At 36.2% G+C, this 21896-nt stretch overlaps 2 protein-coding genes across 2 annotated transcripts in view; one reads left to right on the forward strand and one right to left on the reverse strand.

Annotated features, from left to right (window-relative positions):
* Positions 1–6036, forward strand: part of METAP2 (methionyl aminopeptidase 2) — a 31417-nt gene extending 25381 nt beyond the window's left edge. Inside the window, exons 9-11 of the mRNA XM_081130678.1 lie at positions 1274–1377; positions 2092–2207; positions 3896–6036. Of these exons, the coding sequence (XP_080986804.1) occupies positions 1274–1377; positions 2092–2207; positions 3896–4148 (473 nt within the window). The 3' untranslated portion in view covers positions 4149–6036. The remainder of the gene's footprint in view (positions 1–1273; positions 1378–2091; positions 2208–3895) is intronic.
* Positions 6037–6446: 410 nt separating this feature from the next.
* Positions 6447–20492, reverse strand: USP44 (ubiquitin specific peptidase 44). Its single transcript, XM_081130680.1, is given in 7 exon segments — positions 6447–8186; positions 9636–9841; positions 12161–12269; positions 14986–15070; positions 15074–15181; positions 16573–18064; positions 19811–20492. Coding segments are annotated over 6 exon segments (2130 nt in total). The 5' UTR covers positions 17998–18064; positions 19811–20492; the 3' UTR covers positions 6447–7989.
* Positions 20493–21896: the final 1404 nt, after the last annotated feature.

A 21896-nucleotide genomic window follows, 5' to 3' on the forward strand; every position in this document is an offset into this window, starting at 1 on the left:
TTACAGATTTGGAAAAAACCTTGCTACCTAGCCCTAGCCGGTTTTGCTCAGTGGTTAGCACCTATGCCCTTGGACTGAGGGATCCCGGGTTTGATTCCTGCCAAGGTCACATACCTTGGTTGCAGGCTCCAGTACTGGTTGGGGGCATGTGCAGGAGGCAGCCAGTTGATGTGTCTCTCTCACATCGATGTCTTTCTCTCTCCCCCCCCCCCCGCCCCCTTCCACTCTCTCTGAAAAGCAATGGAAAAAATATCCTCTAGTGAGGATTAAAGAAAACAACCTTGCTACCTAATATTGCCCCAGAAGAAAGGTAGCTAGTTCTGACTATTTTAGCACTACAGAGCTAGATTTTTTTAAACCTTTTTTATTGTGAAGTATAATAAACACTATTTGAAAATACAATATAACATTTCAATCATACAGTTTAAAAGTTATGTGACCTCATCCCTCAAGAAGTAGAATATTGCCAGCATTCTAGAAGCCCCCAATTCTATATAGCCCTTCTCAATTACAGCAGCCTTCCTCTAGTAAACCACTATCTTGAGTACTAAAGTATTTGCATTTGCTTTTCTTTATATCTTTTACCATCTAATCACACATCCCAAAACAGTAATATAATTATACCTAATTTTGAAATATAAATGTACATATATATATATACGGAATTGCACATTATGTATATAATTGTATCTTTTTATTTTCTTCTTTAGGTTTTATTCAGCTGTTCAGTGTATACCTAGTTTTTTGTTTTTGTTGAGTAGTGTTCCATGTGTGAATATACCACAGTTTATTTTATCATTGATCTCAGGACCTTGGGGTTGTTTAGATTTTCTTTTTTAACATTTGAAATGTTGATGTGGTAGTACAATTTAAGGTTTCATAATCCTGTCATTTTCACACAGAATATTCATTTATATATTACCTTTTAGTCTATAACAATATATAATTTTTGTGTTCATAATTATGTACGTGGCATCATCTTATGACTATTTTTGTTGATTAACAAAACCTCCCTGGTGTCCTCATCACAAAGTTTATTCTTTTCCACCATCTCTCCTTATTCCCTTTTAGTTTTAAATTAATAACATTGTAATAAACATCTTTTTATATTATACCAGTTTTTCACTTTGTATTTTAACTACCTTAATGTGAGGTTATTTAGTTAGAGCCATATGTTGTTTTTAAATAAATGCTTGAACTTTATACTTAAAGGTCAAGAGATTTGTTTTGATTCCTGAGACCCTGAGTAACTATTTTTTTCTTATTGTGCCAGTGAAACCAATTCGTAACTTAAATGGACATTCAATTGGGCCATATAGAATACATGCTGGGAAAACAGTACCCATTGTGAAAGGAGGAGAGGCAACAAGAATGGAGGTATATGTGTTCTTTGTGAAGCATTTTGATTCTTTTTTCCAAACCAAAGCTATTGATGGTTGAGTACATAGCATGTTGAGCAAAATTAACTTGCCATACATATTTACCTTGACAGGATTTCGACCATATCAGTGTGCAAATTAAAGAAACACACACACAGACTTTTTCATGATCTTAGAGAGAAGAAGGGGGAGAGAGAGAAACATTGATCATTTGCCTCTCCCACACACCCTGACTGGGCATCGAACCCCCAACTTGGGTATGTGTCCTTGTCTGGGAATTGAACAGGCAACCTTTTGGTGCACGGATGATACTCAACCAACTATGCCACACAAGCCATGACGTTAGTGTGCAAATTTTGTCTAGTCAGGGCTCAAATCAGCTATGGAAATTGGGTATGTCAGAGGATTGTTTATTCAACGCTTAGTGGATATTTACTGAGCATCATTGATATGCCAGTCTCTTCAGTAGGCACTAAGGATATAGTAGTGAACAAAACAAAATTCCCTGCTGTATAAAGCCTGCATTCTAATAGGAGGACACAGAAAGACCAGAAAGTGCTATGGGGGTAAAAAGCAGGGAAAGGTAGGTGACTGCCAAGAGTATTTAATGTTTCTTCCATGAAGTAGGGAGTACCTCAGCCAGAAGTTAAGATATGGTAACTTTGATTAGTTCTGAATTTTTCTTGTCTCTCCACTCTAACGTATTTTTTAGGAAGGAGAAGTGTATGCCATTGAAACCTTTGGTAGCACAGGAAAAGGCGTTGTTCATGATGATATGGAATGTTCACATTACATGAAAAATTTTGATGTCGGACATGTGCCAATAAGGTGAGAGACTTATTTCTGTATGACTAGTAGTGAGGTTCTCTTCACAGTTTACAGCATTTTTATTTTATTTTTTTAAATGTTTTAATATATCTTTTTTGTTGAAAGTATTACAGATGTCCCCCTTTTCCCCCATTGATCCCCTCTACCCTGCACCGCCCCCCCAGCCTTCACCACACTATCGTCTGTGTTTATGGGTTGTGCATATATGCATATAACTTCTTAAGTTAATTTCTCCCCACCCGACCCCACCTTTCCTCTGAAATTCGTCAGTCTGTTCCATGCTTCTATGTCTCTGGATCTATTTTGTTCATCAGTTTATTTTGTTCATTAGATTCCACATATAAGTGAGATAATGTGATACTTGTCTTTCTCTGACTGGCTTATTTCTCTTAGGCATAATACTCTCCAGGTCCCACCATGCTGTCTCAAAGGATAAGGGATCCTTCTTTTTTACAGCTGCGTAGTATTCCATGGTGTAAATGTCCGAGAAGATGCTTGATATTTCAGTCTTCTTGAACTTGTAGAGACTTGTTTTGTGTCCTAACATGTGGTCTATCTTTGGGAATGTTCCATGTGCACTTGAGAAGAATGTATATTCTGCCGCTTTGGGGTGAAATGTTCTGTAAATGTCAGTTAAATCCATCTGATCTAGTGTGTCATTTAGACTCACTGTTTCCTTGTTCATTTTTTGTCTGCAAAATCTATCCAGTGAAGTCAGTGGGGTGTTCAGGTTTCTTAGTATGACCGTATTGCTGTAAATCTCTCCCTTAAAGTCCTCCAGAAGTTTTTTTCCCAGCCTGTGTGAATCTTTTGTTCTGAGGTGGGTCTCTTGTAGACAGCATATATTTGGGTCATGTTTTCTTAATTCATTCAGCTCTGTCTTTTGATTGGAGCATTTAATCCATTTATAGTTAAGGTTATTATTGATAGGCACTTACCTATTGCAGTTTTACTTCTTTATGTCTGTGTTTCTATTTCTGCTTGTTAAAGCAGTCCCTCTAACATTTCTTGCAAATATTAAAAAAGTGACAAATATTCACAGTGGTAAATATACAGTTCTATAGCCTAACAATAAATTGTGTGATTTCCATAATACAGCAAAGAGATTAGCCTGTTAAAAATTTTAACTGAGACATCTGTAATATTTTAAACAAAAATAAACACACACACAAAAATTTTAACTGAGATGAAAATGATACAGGTAAGTATTTTATTCAGGTCCAGTTTCTAATAATTGTAATAATTTCAGAGATTATCATTTTGTGGCATTTCTAGATTTTTGTTCTTATATTTGGTAAATTTTACATTTTTATTTACTTTTTAAAAAATCTTTTTCGGTAGGTGGTTAAAAGATAGATATGCACCTACTTTATGTGCAGGTCTTTCAGCTTGATGCACGAAAAATAAAATTCTCACCATTATACTGTTGGTGAGTCTGTACTGGGAATTTCACACATGCATAGACACAAACATGATAGCCTTCAGCTGGCTTCCTATTCAGCTGTCATCTGTAATTAGGTATGGGCTATTATACATTCTGGCTTTTGAATGTGGAAACAGGCAACAAAAGTTTTTTAAATTTTATTACTCAGTAAAGTCACAGCTACACTGTTTTGAGTTTTCCTTAATGTGGAAGTGAGTTTGGTAACTTTTTAGCTAAGTATTAATCTTGGATTTTCTCCTCTTAGGCTTCCAAGATCAAAACACTTGTTAAATGTCATCAATGAAAACTTTGGCACCCTTGCCTTCTGCCGGAGATGGCTGGATCGCTTAGGAGAAAGTAAATACTTGATGGCTCTGAAGAATCTGTGTGACTTGGGCATTGTAGATCCATATCCACCATTATGTGACATTAAAGGATCATATACAGCACAGTTTGAACATACCATACTGTTGCGTCCAACATGTAAAGAAGTTGTCAGCAGAGGAGATGACTATTAAACTTAGTCCAAAGCTACCATAACGTCTTTTATTTTCTAAGCTTTGTTGGAATACATTATACCAGAGTTGATTTGCAACATGTTGTCTAACAGTGGACCTATATAATACTTTTATTCGTGTTTAAAAAGGAAGGAGTTTGATCAAAGGCAAACCATCTAATGTAATTAACCACGGAAAAAGCTTTCAGGACTTTCAAATGTTAACTGTGTTTCTCCTGTCTAAAAAATGCTATAAAGTTCGAATTAGGTAGGAATGACTTAAACATTTTGTTTTGAACACCTAAGAGATGTTTTCAGATATTTATATTGCCATATTCTTATTTGAATGCTTTGAATGACTACATCCAGTTCTGCACCTCTACCTTCTGGTATTGCTTTTTAACCTTCCTGGAATCCATTTTCTAAAAAATAAAGACATTTTCAGACCTAAGAGCTACACTTCACTGTCTGTGGTTATAATTTTGCACAGGAAAAAGCTAAACTTAATGTAGGGAAATGTAGAGCTTTTTATCTGGATTGTAGACCTCTATGCTGAAACTTTTTTTCTGACATAGTGGCTAAACAAGATCTACACATGTATAAAGTGGGAGAAGCTTCATAAATTAATACACAGCTTTAGGAATATTTTGCCTTTGTTTTTAGGACCATATTAGGCCTTTTCATTTTTTCCCCTGACATTTGAAAGATCTATTTCTAACATGACTTAGTAGGAACATTGTATAACTTGAAACCTTGATTTAGTAAAATCTCAGCATTTAGATCCTTTGTCCAGTGTTATATTAGGAAATGTATTCAGTTTGCTCAGTAAACCAAAAAGGTATTTTAAACCACAAAAACAGGAAAATTTCCCATGGTTGGGTCTTCTAGTTAGAAAAGTTAGATTGAGTTATTAGGCTTTTTCATTAGTGAACCAAATCCTTTAATGCCCTGTACCTTGCCTGGTTTGGATTTATAACATGGGTGGCATTTCAGAAAGTGAGGCTGTAGTGACTCATTATAGCAGCTAAGTGCATAAGTTGAATGTAAGATGCATAATACTTGAACTGAGCCCCACTAGCGATTCTTTAACAAATTTTGCTTGAATTCTATGTAAATGATTTTTTGGGAATATTTCAACAAAATTTCAAAATAGTTATGTACTAAGGTAAAGCCTTAATTTGTATGTTTAGCATAGTAACATTTATTGCCTCTGGGTTGCAATTTTGTATTTTGTTTAATGTTTTTCTTATAGGAAGAAAAACCTGATTTCTGTACTTAGATCATTTATTATACATTAAAAAGCCGCTTTCAGCATTCAAGCTATAAATGAATGTTATCTTGTGGGATAAACAATCTAGTTTAGCTATATGAGCCATGTTTACTATGGTGCTAATGTTCAGTAGCTACCTTTGAATAAGTTCTCCATTTTCTGTGATGTGCTAGAGGCAGAGCTCACCAGTTCATGCTTAGATATGTTGCAGGGCTTGGGCCCTTCCATCTAGCTCTTTGGAGTTTTGAGTCCATACCATTTTGATGTACTTTGATGGGAGGTATAAAGTATCCTGATTTCCAAGCTCCAGAATTTTAGAATTGGCCCTTTGAGTAATTTTGGAGCTTTGTGAGACCTTTTTAGCAGTAGGGATCTCAAACCATTTATGAGATCCAAGCTCCCTCCCCAAGTAACTGTTGGGAGCAATGGCATCACTTGTATTCCCCTGGAATGGCTGGAAGGGATATGATCTTGTAAATAGGAAAGCTGTCACTTAAGAAAAAACTGTATTGTTTATCTACTAGCCGTGTATCTCTTGAAATCATTTTGTCATGTTTATAATGATGTACCTTATTGGTAATCTATTATTAGTTTGAATGTTTAACAATAGTGCCTTTAGTAAATTATTTTACAACCAAAACATGTTGTTTTTTATTAGATCAATTTAGCAGAATGTAGAAGTCCACGTTGAGATAGTACAGTAGGAAATCTAAATTTCTGTGCATTGTCTAGGTTTTAGTTTCATTTTAATAGACTCTTTTTTATAGATCTAATTTAGGTTAGTAGCAAAATTGAGCAAAAGTTGAGTTATCACATACTCCCTTGACCTCATGCACATGGCCTCCTCCCTAGGTATTAGTTTTAAGGGATTAAAGAGGGCTAAGCCACTTTATTTCTATCATATATTACACTGAAGTAAGTACTGAAACAAGCAACTATACCATTATAACATAATTTCCAGAGTTTTAAAAATATCCCACTAAAATTAGGTGGTAAAATGTTTAGCAGTTAAGCATAAAGTAATCCTTGAAATTAGAAAAGACTGTACTTGGGTATCTTGACCACATAAATCTTTAATGAGATAATTACATTAACAGTTGAGGTAACAAATTGCATAGGTATTTAATAAATGAATGATTTTAAACCTTAGCCATTTAACACTCAACTTGTATTTTTGGCATAAGAGATTTGTCTGTTTAGTGATAAATTCTCATTGCACTTCACAAGGATGCCCCAGATGACTTATTCTCTGAAATTTAAGGAAAATTTGCTAATAGAGGTCCTTCTCAAGCTTATACTTACAGATGATTAGTGGAGAACAGCATTTAACAGACGCTATCTTGCATTAAGAATTCAACCTGCAAGCAAACCCGCTTAAAGAAATGATCTAGTGGTTAACACTGAGCTAAAGATCTTACAGAGCTGACCAACATGTATTAGTGGATTCTCTTTTCTGAAATGAAGTTAGCCGCAGTAGGATTTTAAAGAGATGTAGCAAGATTACTAGGGAAGAACTAAGTTATACTGTATTTTTAATAAAACACAAGATTAGATAATTCTAAATGTCAGGACCCAGTGCTTGAGTATCTGAGAGGCTCCTAGTATTCACATAATTCTAGCAAGAATAAGAGGCTTTAGTTTAGACAAATGAGATGCATGTTGCCCAGCTGCCAATTTTGAACAGTTATCGTCTCTGCCCTGTAATTTTTTTTCTTCAAGACTTATTTTATTACTTTAAGAATCTCTAGAAATGTGGTACAAAGCTTTAAGAAATTTAATGTTTAGATATAAAATGAACTCAAATCCCAGTTAAACTGTACTTGTATAACAATACACTGTTTGGTAAATTAAAGTTTTTGATATGACTGTTATATTAGAATTAGGACGAACCAGTTTGCTGCCAGACAGATCATCCTAAGTCCCCACCATCATTGTTTTTATGTCCATAGTACTGAAGTCATTTAAGCATACTCTTTATAAAGCTGTTGTTTTCATTTGTATAGTTTGACTATGCCAAATGAATGATTATTAAAAATAAATTTTTGAAAAAATGAAGTTTCTTTTACAACAGTAATGTCTTCTGAGCCCTGTAACACACAAAGCCTCAGGAATATCAACAAGTGTCAATGATGAGTATTTTTTCTCTTTGAAAGTAGTTTAACTTCCTTCAAGTCAGATGAAATAAATGACTTTTTTGGGGTAAGACTAATAGTGAAGAAAGTGTCTATAATTTTCCATCAAATCGGAATTTTTATAGAAAATAGCTACAAAAGATAAATGTAAAATGACACCTGAACTTCAGTACAAGATTGTACAAATTCATGATCTGAGCCAATTAAAACAAAATATAACAGGTAACACCAGTCTGAGGTAAAGACTGAACGCTTAAAACTCCCAAGTACTTGAAAAAAATTTAGTTACCTGCTGTCATTGGCATGTATTTATGCTTTGTCTCTGTAAAAAAACCTATAGATAAAAAATGTATAAACATAGTGCACTGATTCATAAGCAAAAAAAACAAAAAACCCCTCAAAATTGTAAGCCCTTTGAGAAGATATATATACAAATCCCGAGAAGCCCCACTGTCTTTGGATCAACTAAGCTTCTCATCAGAGGTATCAGCTTCTTCATTAGGAGGTAGGATACCAGACAGGAGTTCTGGAGGCAAGAGTTTAGAATGTCCATTCTCAGTAACTCGCTGGGTATAAAACAAGATATAAGCTTGGGCCTTGCGTACTTCATCCATAGTGCACATGCTTAACTTGGAGTCATTGCAGTGTACCCAGAAGCCTAGAGTAAAGCACAGAAATAAACAATGTTTATAAAGAAACTAGAAATTTCTAGTATAGATTAAAACATGGATTTAGAGTCATTAGTTTCCATGAAAAAGTTTTTTTTAATTTATTTTTCAGTTATAGTTGACATACAATATTGTATTGGTTTCAGGTATACAACATAGTGATTAGACATTTCTATACTTTACAGAGTGATACCCTCGTTTAGTACCCATCTGGCACCATACACGTTACAATATTATTGATCATAATCCCTATGTTGTAATTTACATCCCTGTGACTACTTGTATAACTGGCATTTTGTATTTCATAATCTCTCATCTTTTTCACCCCTCTGCCCTGAACCCCCCCCCCATTTGGGAGCCATCAATTTGTTCTCTATATCTGAGTTTGTCTTATCTGTTCTTTAGATCCCACATAGGTATAAGTGAAATCATTGTATTTGTCTTTCTTTGTCTTACTTCACTTAGCATAATACACTCTGCATCTGTGTTGTCACAAATGGCAAGGTTTCATCCTTTTATGGTTGTATAATATTCCATTTTATTTATTTACATCTTTATCCATCTACCAATGGATACCTAGGTTGAGTTAAGCTATTTTTTAAGAGAAAATAATTGTCCAGCCAATAGAAGTAACTTGAAGTTAGTGATTAGTTCACTTGACACTATCTTTAATTTCTAATATAATCTTAGCAGTTAATGATTTTGCTGCTTGTCATACTATAAAGCAAGTAAGTGTACAACTAACTCTTGGTACTTTAGTGTTAAATTACCTTCCTGGATTGATGGCTTTTTGTCCATACCTCTTTTCTGTTTTTGGGGGGGGGGGGGTGGGGTGTGTGTGTGTGTGTGTGTGTGTGTGTGTGTGTGTGTGTGTGTTGAGGGAGAGTTGGCGGGAGAAACAGGCATGACAGGGAGGCTCATTCTTTAACAGTAGGTAGGGAAAGGGGAAATAAAATGTGAAACCTACCTAATCACTTTTGCCACCGGAGGCAGTAAATTTAAGTGAGTTTTATGTGTTAAAACCTGAACTCAAGTTTGTTTCAAATGTTGTGATCCCCCAGTTCATTAGATGCTCTGTTCTTTAACACAATTAAATGAATTAAACCAGTAAGCAGAGGACCTGCTCTTGGAAATGTGCCTGTAAGAAAATATAGCACACTCTTTCAGACATATAATTAATAAGACCATCCTTATTATCCTATCCCTTAGAAGTCAGCTCTTAGAAGTCAAAACTACTGCAGTACTGCAGAAAATACCCCATTTTCTGCACAGGCCCTCAGTATTTTCTATGAGCAATAATGCAGACACATCCTTCTTGAAAGAAAACGAGGTGAAGTGGCTTTGCTTAAAATGATTTAGTGGCCAGTTTAGAAATCACTAGAGCCTGAACTCCAGCTGCCAAGTGTAACCCAAGATAAAACACATTTCCCCATCTATACCTCCTTCAGAATTATAGCAGTAGGCAGTGTAGTGTCCTGAGCCAAATCCTTTCCCATGGTGCATTACTACAGCAGATACGTCATAGATAAAACATTCTGGTCTGAGGGATTTCACCAACTCCCTGCAGCAATAGGGCTCCATGTTTAAGATTTCTTTAAAGCCAACATGAACACCAATCTTCTCCCGGTTATTACGTCCTGACCATCTGTGAACAAACCAGGGTAAAAGTATTAACAAAATCAAGAGAAAATAACCAGGTACCAGGTTAGGATAGTCAATGTGGTCATCTTCCCAGTATTAGATCCAAGCATGGCAAGCAATGTTTGTGTCACATACATAGTATGAGCTAGGGTTATGGGGGGAAAATAATGTCATATATGGTAGTTCTCTCAAGAGATTGTAATACATTTAGGGTGGTGGTGAACAGAGACAAAAGACAGACTTCAATGCAAATGATAGCTTTAAAGTACTAAATAAAATGAGGTTAAGATAGACAATAGCAGATAGAGAATGAAGAAAGGAATATAGACAGGTTTATGACGGGAAAAAATGTGAAAATGCTTCCTGGTACAATGTTAAAATGTCACGGAGCTGAAAGGAAGACTTGCTGAAATACAGCAAAATGACAGACAAGATAATTTACCCAAAATGCATAATGGTTTACTTCTGAGAAGGGAAGAAAACAGACTGAAGGCACACACAGGGAACTTCCAAGCTATTAAAAATACTCCTTTTCTTATGCTTCAAAGAGCTCCTGTGTGCCCCTCCCCAGTCCCATTCTCCCTTTTGTCTTTTACTTACCTATATATTTTATACACTGGCAAATATAACAGTACTTCTTTAACAGATAAAGGAGAAAGACAAATGTGGTGGTAAAGGCAGTGTAAACAAAGTCTGATTCAGATAAATCAAGGCATGAAGGATCAAAAGTGGGGCAGAAGACAGAAGGAAATGGAGTCAAATAGATTTCTATTAAGGAGACCTTCAAATGCCAGATTAAATAGCGATTATGAACAGCAAGAGGTTCTTCAACAGTTTATAGTAGCCAATTATCAGTTTAGATAAACAAAAATTTAAATCCTTTCAATTCTGTCTTTACAGAATCTCCTGTATGTTCTCACTTTTCAGTGCTCTCTGACCCTTGTTACCTGAACCTGGAATATAGTATTAACCTCCTAAGGAATCCTCCCGTTTTCATTCTACTTGGTCTTAGACACCTGACTTTTCATTAAGCCTTTTGTTGTATACCCTTCCCTGTCCCTTCCTCCACACTTTTGTTCATTTTGCTCATCCTCTTATATACACCCCATTCATTCACTTAATAAATATTTTGGGGCATCTACTATGTGCAGAGCTTGTTCCACTGGCAGGGGGAGAGAGAAGTAAACTAGTAATTGCAGACAGTAGTTTTTGACATTAAGCAAAATAAGGTAATGTGATACTGAGGGTTTGGGTGGTACTACCTTTAAATAGGATGGTCAGGGAAGTCCTCTCTAAAGAGATGACATAGGAACTGAGACTTGAATGATATAAATCCCCTCTGTCATAGGCTTTGGGAACATTTAGACATTAGCTAACTCCCTCCTCCAAGTCCCAGACTAACCAATTTGTTTATACTTTGTGATACTTAGTATTTCTACTTCACCATTATTTCTGTGCATATCTTATTATAATCTCCTTGTGAAAAGGTTTCTACTTTATATACCTCAAAGAATAGAGAACATCTTGAATTAAAAAGCACTCACATGATGTTTTCTGACTGAAGTAACTGCGTCAAGTTAAGTGATTATCTCTGGGAAGTGGGACTGAAAAGAAAGGTAATTTTACTTTGGGCTTTTATTTTGCCTCCTGTAATGTTTGAAACTTTTAAAAAACACACATTACTTTAACTGTTAAAAAAATTAAACCATAGTCTCAATAGTTTTCAAGTCACAGGGCATAAAGTAACTTCTCATTCCTTAAGAGAACAGGAAGCTCTCAGGTTAACATGGTTATTGCAATGTATGAATGCATATGCTTTGATTAACCAACAGATTTGCCAATTTATTCACCCGACAAAATATGTTTCTGAAACTAGAACTGTTTTTTTAACTGCTTTGAACTGAACTGCTATATCTTTGTTCAAATATTTTCCAAGGATGAAGCAATTGAGTCAAATACACTAAGTTACAGATATAAAAAATTTTACCCCTAAAATATGCTGAATATTAAACACAGTAGAAGCAGAAACTTACAAGAGAATAATATTACTTAGCCAACCAAAATGTGAGGAGTCTGCCGATCAGCAATGCATTCAACAAGGGAGGCTAATCAGGTTAGTTATTGAATGTGGTATCCACTGTCAAGGACAGAGACAATGACAGAATTTTTTCCCCTTAAAATAAAAGGCAGAAGTAGATGTAAGATATCTACTAGCCAAGTATATAATATTAAAATTTAATTCATCATGTGTTAAGTTCTGAAGCACTATAAGAATAAGAAATGATAAATGAGAAGTTGGTAGGCAGCTGATACTACTACTAACCTGAATCGTTTGAGATGTAGTCTGAGAATCTGAGGTAGGTGGCAAATTATAAGCTGTTTTTGGGCTTCTGTGAGTACAACTGGTTTTGAGGAAAACCTTCTACGCTTTGCTGTGATAGCAAAGAGAATAAAAATCAAATTTAAGGACACATGGAAAAGCTGAGTAAATTTTTAAATAATTCACACATGCATAGTCACTTAAACATCTACTGTGTTACAGGCATTGTACTGTGCTAGAGATAAAGACGTGGTCTTGCCCTCAAGAAACATAATTAAAAAAAACAAATTTATGAACTGATCAAGGTAGACAGACATGTAAACAATTAAGTAAATGACTTAATATAACATTGTAAGTAAGCTGACAGAATGATATTTTTAAATGGATTTGGCTATGCCAAATAAGGAAAGTTAAAACTCTCCCCAAACATACTTTAATATACTCTTCCCAAACTCTTAATTTAAGTGTCATGGTCAGTTCATTTATCGAGGCTAATCGAGATCCCATGGGTCCTTACTGCCTAGAACACCCCTCCCCACTTCCTGGGGACCCAACCCTGAAAAGGCAGGCCTTTATTAGCTCTGCAACTGAGGCCTCCCTCAGTGTCTTGCTTTTTTATTTTAACACCAGATCTTAAACTAGTAGAACTTAGCATTCTTTGTTTTGTCCCCTCTGCTTCCCTAGAGGTCCATCTATGGATTGTTCTACAGCCTCTGGCTGGGCCACTGGCTACCAAAGTTTGCTCTTGATGTCCAGGAGCTGTCCTGCAACTTGTACACCAGCTCTCACTCCAGCCATAGCAACACCTGCTGGTCGTGTAGGAAGTGGATCAGTCCACCATGAAACTGTCCTCTCAGCCATCTCCACTTGCCACCAGAAGCCTTTCCTTCAAGGCCTATGCCCCTGAGATCCAGGTATCATCCAGCTGCTACTGGATGTCCTGGACCTACCTGTGGATCTTCTCCCAGAATATATGATCCAAGTATAGCCAGACAAGGGAATATTTGCCTTTATGTATTAAATAAGCAACTCTTTTAGGCTTTTATTTAGTAGACCCACGAGAAACACACAAACGTATTATAAAACCATATTTTGCATTCATTAATAATAGCATTCTACTCCCAGATTTGGTGATGAAAGCATCTACCACTCACATTTTATGTCCAAGAAAGAAAGAAAAAACACTTCACCATACAAACTTGATATTTTTTCTAACCATATAAATCTTAGGTTCCTTATAACAGTTCATATTAGACAGCACTCAGAAAACAATGCTAGTATAACTCATTTTATAAAATCACCAATTGATGTGACTTTCCTTCAATGCTAGAACATCCAGTTTTCTTTATATTAACTTAGAAGTTTAGTATCTAAAGCCCTGGAATCATTTTTTTCCACACATGACAATTAGAGAGAATACCTGAAAATATATAAACTAAAATGCCATGTACATATTTATAGAGGAGATAAAGATGCCACATAAAGACACAGCAGAGCCCTGGCCAGTGTGGCTCAGTTGATTGGAGCGTGTTCCTATGAACCAAAATGCCGTGGGTTAGATACCCAGGTTGCAGGTTTGATGCCCGGTTGGGTGGGTCTCTCTCCCTCTTTCCCTCTCACCCTCCCTCCCTCCCTCTCTCTGCCTCTCTCTAAAATCAATTAAAAAAAAAAAAAAAAAGACACAACCGATCTGATGTGCTTTTATGCACCATTCCCCTGGAGGATAATGCTTCCCTTTAATTGAAATGGCTATTTCATCCTCCAGTGTTGGGGGCCTGTGCCCATGTCTATTAGAGAGCTTATTATAGTAGATCTTAATTGTCTGTTACTTCTATCCGTAGCACTGGAACAATGACTAATATAAAAGAGATTTTTAAAAATTAATCCTCACCAAGGATATTTTTTCATAGATTTTTATTGTTTGTTATTTTTTTATCCTCACCCAAGGATATATTTTTTTCATTGCTTTTCAGAGAGTGGAAGGGAGGGAGGGACAAGGCGAAGGAGACAGAGAGGGAGAGGGAAAGGGAGAGGTGGAGGTGGGGGGGAGGGGGGAGGGGGAGGGGAGGGGAAGGGGGAGAGGAGGGGAGGGGGAGGGGGGAGGAGGGGAGAAAGGGAAAAAGGGAGGTGGAGAGAGTGAGAGAAACATCGATGTGAGAGAGACACATCAACTAGTTGCCTCCCACATGTGCCCCCCAACCCGGACCAGGGATCCAATCTGCGACCCAGGTTCGTTCCCTTAACCAGGAAGCAAACCCAAGACCCACTGGTGTGTGGGCCAACGCTCTCTACTGAGCACTCAGGCCAGGGCAGAGATAGATGTTTTTAAAAATATATCTTTATCTTTATCTTTATGAAGCCAGTCTCCATAGCAGCAGTTCAGCTATATATTATTTTCTATTATATGGGTATGTATACACTATCTGCACACACATATTATCTACATCGACGTTTTGATAGGTAGCAAAAAGACTTAAAGCAAATATTTATTTCAGTACTAAATAACATGCTTTCCTTTTACTATTCCCCTTTGCTACTTTATTCTGCCTCACATATTAAATTTAAGTTTTTTATTTTATGGATTCTCTCTCTCTACAATTGACTATAGGATCCAAAAAAATTTAATATCAGCAATAATGCAAAACATACACAAGTTTCACAAATGCTAATTATAAAGTAGAAATACTAGCCCGGTTTCTTTTGATGAACTAACAAAGAAAGTTTATTTTCATAACTGATGCTTAAGGAATTTTTTCCAGCTTCCTGTCATTTGTATTTTCTCTTTGCTAACCTTAGAAAAGCAAGGAGAATATATAGTCTCTACTTACAGTTACACTGGTCACATATATAGATTTTTCCTTTTAAAGCTTCTGTTTCTGTGAATTTGGCCAACATTTCAGTAACCAGGCATGGCTAGGAAGCCATATCTTTTCCACTGCATTGGTATCTTTCAGGAAATTCCAGTGACAAGTCCCAGAAAGATTCTATGGTATTGGATTTGTTGTCACATGCAAGACATGTAACCTGCAAATAAAAATATTAGTTTCAGATTACAATCCTCCTGTCACAACATTTACTCCTTGTCACTAGAGGTCACCACCAATTAAAAAAAAAAAAAGAGGTTTTCTTCTGAAAATGCACTATCAGATTTCTGAATAATCTGCTTTATATTATTTTCAGGCAATTTTTTATTATAATAACTCTTCCTTCCAAAAAACTGTCATTAAACTAACCATTAGGCATTGGTGGACCTCAACTACTAGGCATTCAAAAAATTCCAAGGGCATTAGTCAAATCTAAATTTAGGTAAGAAACAAAAAACTGTGGACCCATTTAATGGAGATATACACTGTATGTATCTTTGTATGTATGTATACATACATTATGTCTGTGTATATATGATATATATTTATATACATTTAACAATGTGTTTAGATCATTAGACTTACAGTTATTTGTCCCTTTTTCCTTCCTCATCTTTCATCAGTTGATGTTTCTCTCCCCAAATCCCTATAACCCCTTAACCATGATATAAGTAAAATACTACTAGTATATCTTTATTTACAGAGTTTTATATACAGAGGTATATTAGTGTATACAGATTTTGAAGCCCTACCAACTGATAATTTCAAAAGATAGTAACATGACAAATAATGAGGTCATACTTTCATTTCAGCAAACACCACTACATTAAAATCCTCAACAAAATATAGGAACCGCGAAGAATACGGGCAGTTCTAACAACTTACATAGGATATATAGTACCTGGAAAGGGAAAGAATAATAACTTCAGTGAAGAATTCAGCAGGATTTAATGCCAAAGAAGACTAAAAATAATTGAAGATAGACTTTATAGATCATTCCACACAATATGAAATACAGTTGATGCTTGAACAACATCAGCATCTTCAAATTTGTTCCCTCCTTTTCTCAGTCTCTCAGAAAATGAATAAGGTTAACCTAAGAAGCTGTTTCCTAATTTCCTCCCCACAAAAAAAGCTTTCAGTCTGACTGCTGTGGCTCAGTGGGTGAGCGTAGACCTATGAACCAGGAGGTCATGGTTGGAGTCCCAGTCAGGGCACATGCCCAGGTTTCGGGCTCCATCCCCAGTAGGGGGAGTGCAGGAGGCAGCTGATCAATATCATCACTGATATTTCTCTCTCTCCCTCTTCCTTCCTCTCTCTAAAATCAATAAAAACATTAAAAAAAAAAGCTTTCATACCATGGACATAAAACTACTTCCAATGATTCATGAAGGAAACTGTAAATATGTGAGCTGACTTTATGCATATTTGTGAAAATGACCTATTTTGACCTGAAAACAGCACTAGCTCTAACACACTAGACAGACAGAGAATATGCATTTTTTAAGCTTCATAGAGTTCCCACGATGAAAATGTTATTTTTAAAAATACATACCTAAGAAGTTGTCCATGAAAAATATTATTCACAACATTCAAAATCTGTTTGATAATTTTCCTTTGAGAAGTAGGGATGAGAGCCGGTAATCGGGTACCAGTTGTCTCTAGTTCATGTTGTATTTTATCCAAAAGTTCACAAAGAAATTCCTGAGCATCTTGTTGGGCATAACCACGAAATGCAGGAATTAGTCTCCACACTGAGTGTAGCATAGCAAATGGTGAGACCAAGGCCCACTTTCCAGACCACATGATTTGGAACAAAGTATGCAATTCATGACAGAGAGAAAAGTATTGTGAACTTGAGTCCCTTGGCTGAATAAGTTCCATCTTTCTACTCTTTGACTTTCCACCACTTAGTCTGGATGATAAACTTGGATGTCTGGAGTGAACAAAGACCATATCTTTTTCTTGGCATTCATTCATTTGATATACTGTATCTGTGACTGGTGAATGCCAGTTTGATGATTTTGTCTTATCATTAGCTGTTGCAGCCAGCCATCGGTTCAAATCAAGTTTTAAAAAACATTGTCGAAAAAGAAGTAAATGACTCAACACTTGAAGGACAGAATTTATATAGCAAGTATTTCCCAAATTTCTTAATCCTGTTACACCAGGAGTTACGATTGGCCTTTGTTTAATTGAGGGGTCACTGGATTTTTTAAAGCTGACATCTTCTGAGGTAGATACTACTTTCTCTCTTACTGGTGCTGCTGAGGTTTGCAGTGGTTCTTGAACAGGAACTATTTCTACTGTGGTAGGCAGACCTAGACCTTGCAAACGTAGACTCTTTCTTGGAGGCATACTTTCCAACTCTGCTTTAACTTCATGCTCTAATTCTCGCCATCTTTTCTTTATTTCTCTTTTTTCTCTTTTTTCCTGAAATTGTTCTTCTTGCCTTTTTTCCCCAATGAGTGATTGTTCAAACCAAATTCGAAAAATTTTACCCATTAGGATCCTTCTCCTGTGCCAAAGAGCAGTATATATTTGATCTTCGTTTTGAAGCAGAGATTGGGCACCATCATGTAAGAAATAAGAATCACCATTTATACCCATAGATCGTAAAACCTTTCCACTACGAGTGGTGCAATGATAATTTTGACTTTTGATTGCACTTAATGTACTTCGTAGTAACTTCAGGTCTCCAGTTGCATTATCATTAAGAACATACTCATCACAAAGGTAACAAAAAACATACATATCATTCATCTCTAATGCAACAGGATGACTGCTCTCTTGAAAGTGCTTAACAGCATGCTCTTCAATATACCTTCCACAGGCAACATGGGAACAGCTAAGGCATGCCCAGATCGACTCACTTGTACTGCAGTCCACACAATGCCATTTCTGAGGGTTGAGAATGGAATGGTCTTCAGCAAACCACAAATGCCCAATGTGTTTGCACTTATCCATTGTTAACATTTATTCAGTCCAGCTGAGAGACACATAATCCAAGTCAGTCTCTGTTCATTCTTGAAGCATCTGAAAACTAAGCAGAACACTGTCAATTTTAATAAAATAAAAACAAGAAGCCAATATTTTTCTTTTTTTATAAGGTATTTTTCTAAGTATAATTTTATAAATTTGCTTCCTCTGCTCCAATTTCTAGGCAGTTTTCACATTTCCCTTGCTGCAGACTCTCTCCATCTTACTTCCCTTTAAAGTCTTTTAAATTTTTCTGCCACCATCTACTGGTGAAGAATGGGTAGTGACCACTTTTCACTGAACACTACCCAACAGTGTGAGGGCAGCTGAAGATTGGGGTTGGTAGGACCAAAATATATGTCTAGTATCTATATTCTGAGAGCCCTATGTGGAGTTACTAAAGCATAGTCATAGTTAAAAGCATGGGTTTGAAGCAGAAAAAATTTAGTTCTGAATTTTCTCTCTGCCACATACCATTATATGTCTGATTTGAGCAAACATTTTAACTTCTCTAAACTTCATCTGTAAAACAGGGAAAATCATACCAACTTCGAACTGTAGAAGAATTGAGATAAACTATTTATCTGACACACAGTAAATGCTCAATAAATGGTAACTATAATGGTAGCTATAGTGAATAAATCTTAATAGTCTCTTCTATTTATTTAAATAAATAATATTTAATATTTTACTTAATTACCATTTTAAATTTGGCTTTCCATTTAGTAAATCAATAATGAGCTTTAATTCATGGCTCTAAAACACACTCTAATCTGACAGGCTTAACAGTTTGCCTTAGGGAGAGAGAAAGACGAGGAGAATGCCTTTGTGTTTGAAAAGACTCAGGAATGTGCAAGATGGAAGCAAATAAAGGGAAAAGAGGTAAAATACAAAGTGGATGGCAATATAATGAACTTTTATATTCTGGGAGGCCTAAGCATTATCTGAAATTATAAGCTTATTCTAAAAAACAAACAACATACACACAAAGCCAAGGTACTAAAACAAAACAAATGAAACCTATATGATTTTGACACTCAAACTTTTTCCTTTGTCAGATAAAGTCAGGAACGCTTCTGCTACAAATACCTAAAAGTAGTGAACCAAAATCTAGTTAAAAGTAGAGATTGCAAAACATTTTCTTCATTGATTTTAATATAAATTGAACACAAATTTCTGGTCACAGGTGGGGACATAGTTATAAAACACTCAGAACATTGTATGTAGCATGATCAATGCTTTGATTTTTTTAGGGCAGCAAGACTAAGAATTTCAATGGTACTTGTGGGTACCATTTCCAGGGCCCTAAAGAAACCACAACGGTAAAGTTGATTTTTTATTTCTTTCCACCTCTATTTGTAAAATATCCTAGCAATCAGAGAGACCCTCTCCCCCTCCATTTCTTAACTTTTAGATATAAGGTAGCCCTGAATATGGACTTAAGATTGACCAGTCCCGACACTCACATGTGCATACATTTCAACCACACATTTTAAGTTTACTTATCTTCCCTCAAAATTTCCAGAGGTCCAAAAATCTGGTCAAATATAGTATTTTATTAGAACTCCTAACACTCAACAATAGTTGCTAATGGCCAAATTAAGACACCAGTGATTAATATGCTCCATTATCTAAAATGTTTCCAGGTACTGAGGTTAAAAATCTCGGGAGTCACTTGACTCCTCTTTCACTCTTCCCACACCAACTGTTCAGGAAAAATGGTTGGCTCTACCTTCAAAATATATCTAGAATATGACTACTTAATACCTCTACTACTACCACCCTGGTCCAAGCCATAAATGAGTCTCACCTGAATTTCTGCAGTAAGGCTCCTAAATGGTCTCCCAGCTTCGATCCTTGCTGCCACCCAATGTTTATACTCTCCGCACAGCAGTTGCACACTCTGCCTTTACACTCAGACAACCAGGACCCAGACCTGTTCTGGCCCTCTCCCGTTATGTGAAGTCAGCAGAGTCAACAGTATGTGACCACCTGGAACCTGCACATATCCCCAACTCGCCTCTTAGACCCACTCACTGGTACCTGGGATCTGAAGAATTCCCTGCCCCGATCATCTCCAAGCCTGTTCCAGGGCCTACGGGCAATAAAAAGCGACTGAGTATTCTGCAGAGGAGGATGACACGATCAGGTATAAGGTTATAGGGGGATCTGAACTGCAGAATGATTAAAGAAACTACTATTCCAGATCTGATCTTACAAGGCAATTAAAGCTGTAGTGATGTTGAAGCAAAGATGGGAACAAATGTAGATCAGTGCTGAACAAACATTGGTTGAAAGAACTGATTCAATATAGAGATTAAGAATCTAGGGCTCTCTTCTATGTATTTTTATTTTAAAAGGATCATATAAAGAACACAGATAATTTAGTTAAACAATTATTTCTGGCAAGTCATGGACAATAATTATTCAACTACTTAGAGATGAAGAGGGAAATTCTGTTTATTTACACTCAAGAAAAATTATTTCATTCTAAAATTTTAAAGAGGTGGTATGAGTTGACACCTTGCACAATGTTCAGAAAAGGATCATAAGAAACCTAGAAAGAATATTTATTGCTATATACATATAAAATATATATATTTAAATATTTATATATACATATTCTGGGGTTATATCTGAGTAGTGGGACCGCAGATTATTTTTTCTTTTTATTAATCCATATTTTCAAATTTCCAAAAACAATGAACATGTTATTTGTATAATAAGTTTTAAATAGGAAAGACAATGCTATGTGTGTGCTAAATTATACATGAGGCTCTTTATTTCCTTTTCCTATATATTCTGCAAATAAATTCCCTTGGTTACAATGAATCTGCCTATTTCATTGCATTTGTTACAAAAAAAGATCTATTTAGATGATGGCGAGGTCCCTGCCCTTCAATAGGAAGTGGCCTAAAACTGAATAGCATGATTCCATTCGGTGCAAAATTGTGAAAAGGGTGAAATGTTGATCAGACGCTATCTCTCTGACAGCAGCGGAGTGGTACCACAGCAAGTGGTTAGAGAGCACACTCTGGAATCCAACTGCCTGTGTTTAACACTTGGCTGTATTTACTGTGTGACCTAGACAAAGTATTTATGCTCCACATACCTCAGTTTTCTTCTCTGTAAAATAACAGTGATATTAACACCAATAGAGTTTTTGAGGAAATTAGAGAAATTTATATTTGCAAAGCACTTAGAACACTTCCTGGCACTAAATAATATGGCTCTCATTACATCTTAGCTGCCAATAATAATAATAATAATAATAATAATAATAATGCTAATTTCTTACTGTTTTATCACTTTTAGTCAGGGGTTCCTTCTTCTGAGCCAAATGTGTACTAAGCACAACTAAGGTGCTGATAATTAAGATGTTAGCTGAGAACTAAGGTCTGACCTCTCCCAGGGGTATTTGCATTTTAAAAGGGGATCTCTCAAAGATAAAATCTTTTTAAAATCCAAAGAAGTGAAACGAGAATGGTGGAATGATAGATCATGAGATTAATATTTTAGAGTAGGGGGCCCACTTATCCTGTCTAGTTATGAAAAAATCAGTAGCAGGTGGACGACCAAGGGAAGGGCAGGGAGGAAAGCAGGAGCTAGAGAGGCAGGCTGCTCACCAGAAATCTCCAGTTTGCTCTGCTGCTTGGAGCCAAAGCTCAGAGACAGTCACTAGGGTATCCCCAAAGGAGCTTCATCACACAAAGATCTAAAAGCTTGGAGGAAAGAAAGGGGGTGGGAGGGAGAATTTTCTCTTTTCCTCTACAGAGTTCAGACCACTGCTTTTCATTTGCTAATCCACGGCTGAGAATCTATTAATTCTGTTTGGCTCTAGCAAACTATATATGTGATTTGGGGTAGTATATTCATTTTAAAGAGCGATAGCAAAA

Source organism: Miniopterus schreibersii (assembly GCF_964146895.1).
Source record: "Miniopterus schreibersii genome assembly, chromosome: 2".
NCBI lineage: Eukaryota > Metazoa > Chordata > Mammalia > Chiroptera > Miniopteridae > Miniopterus > Miniopterus schreibersii.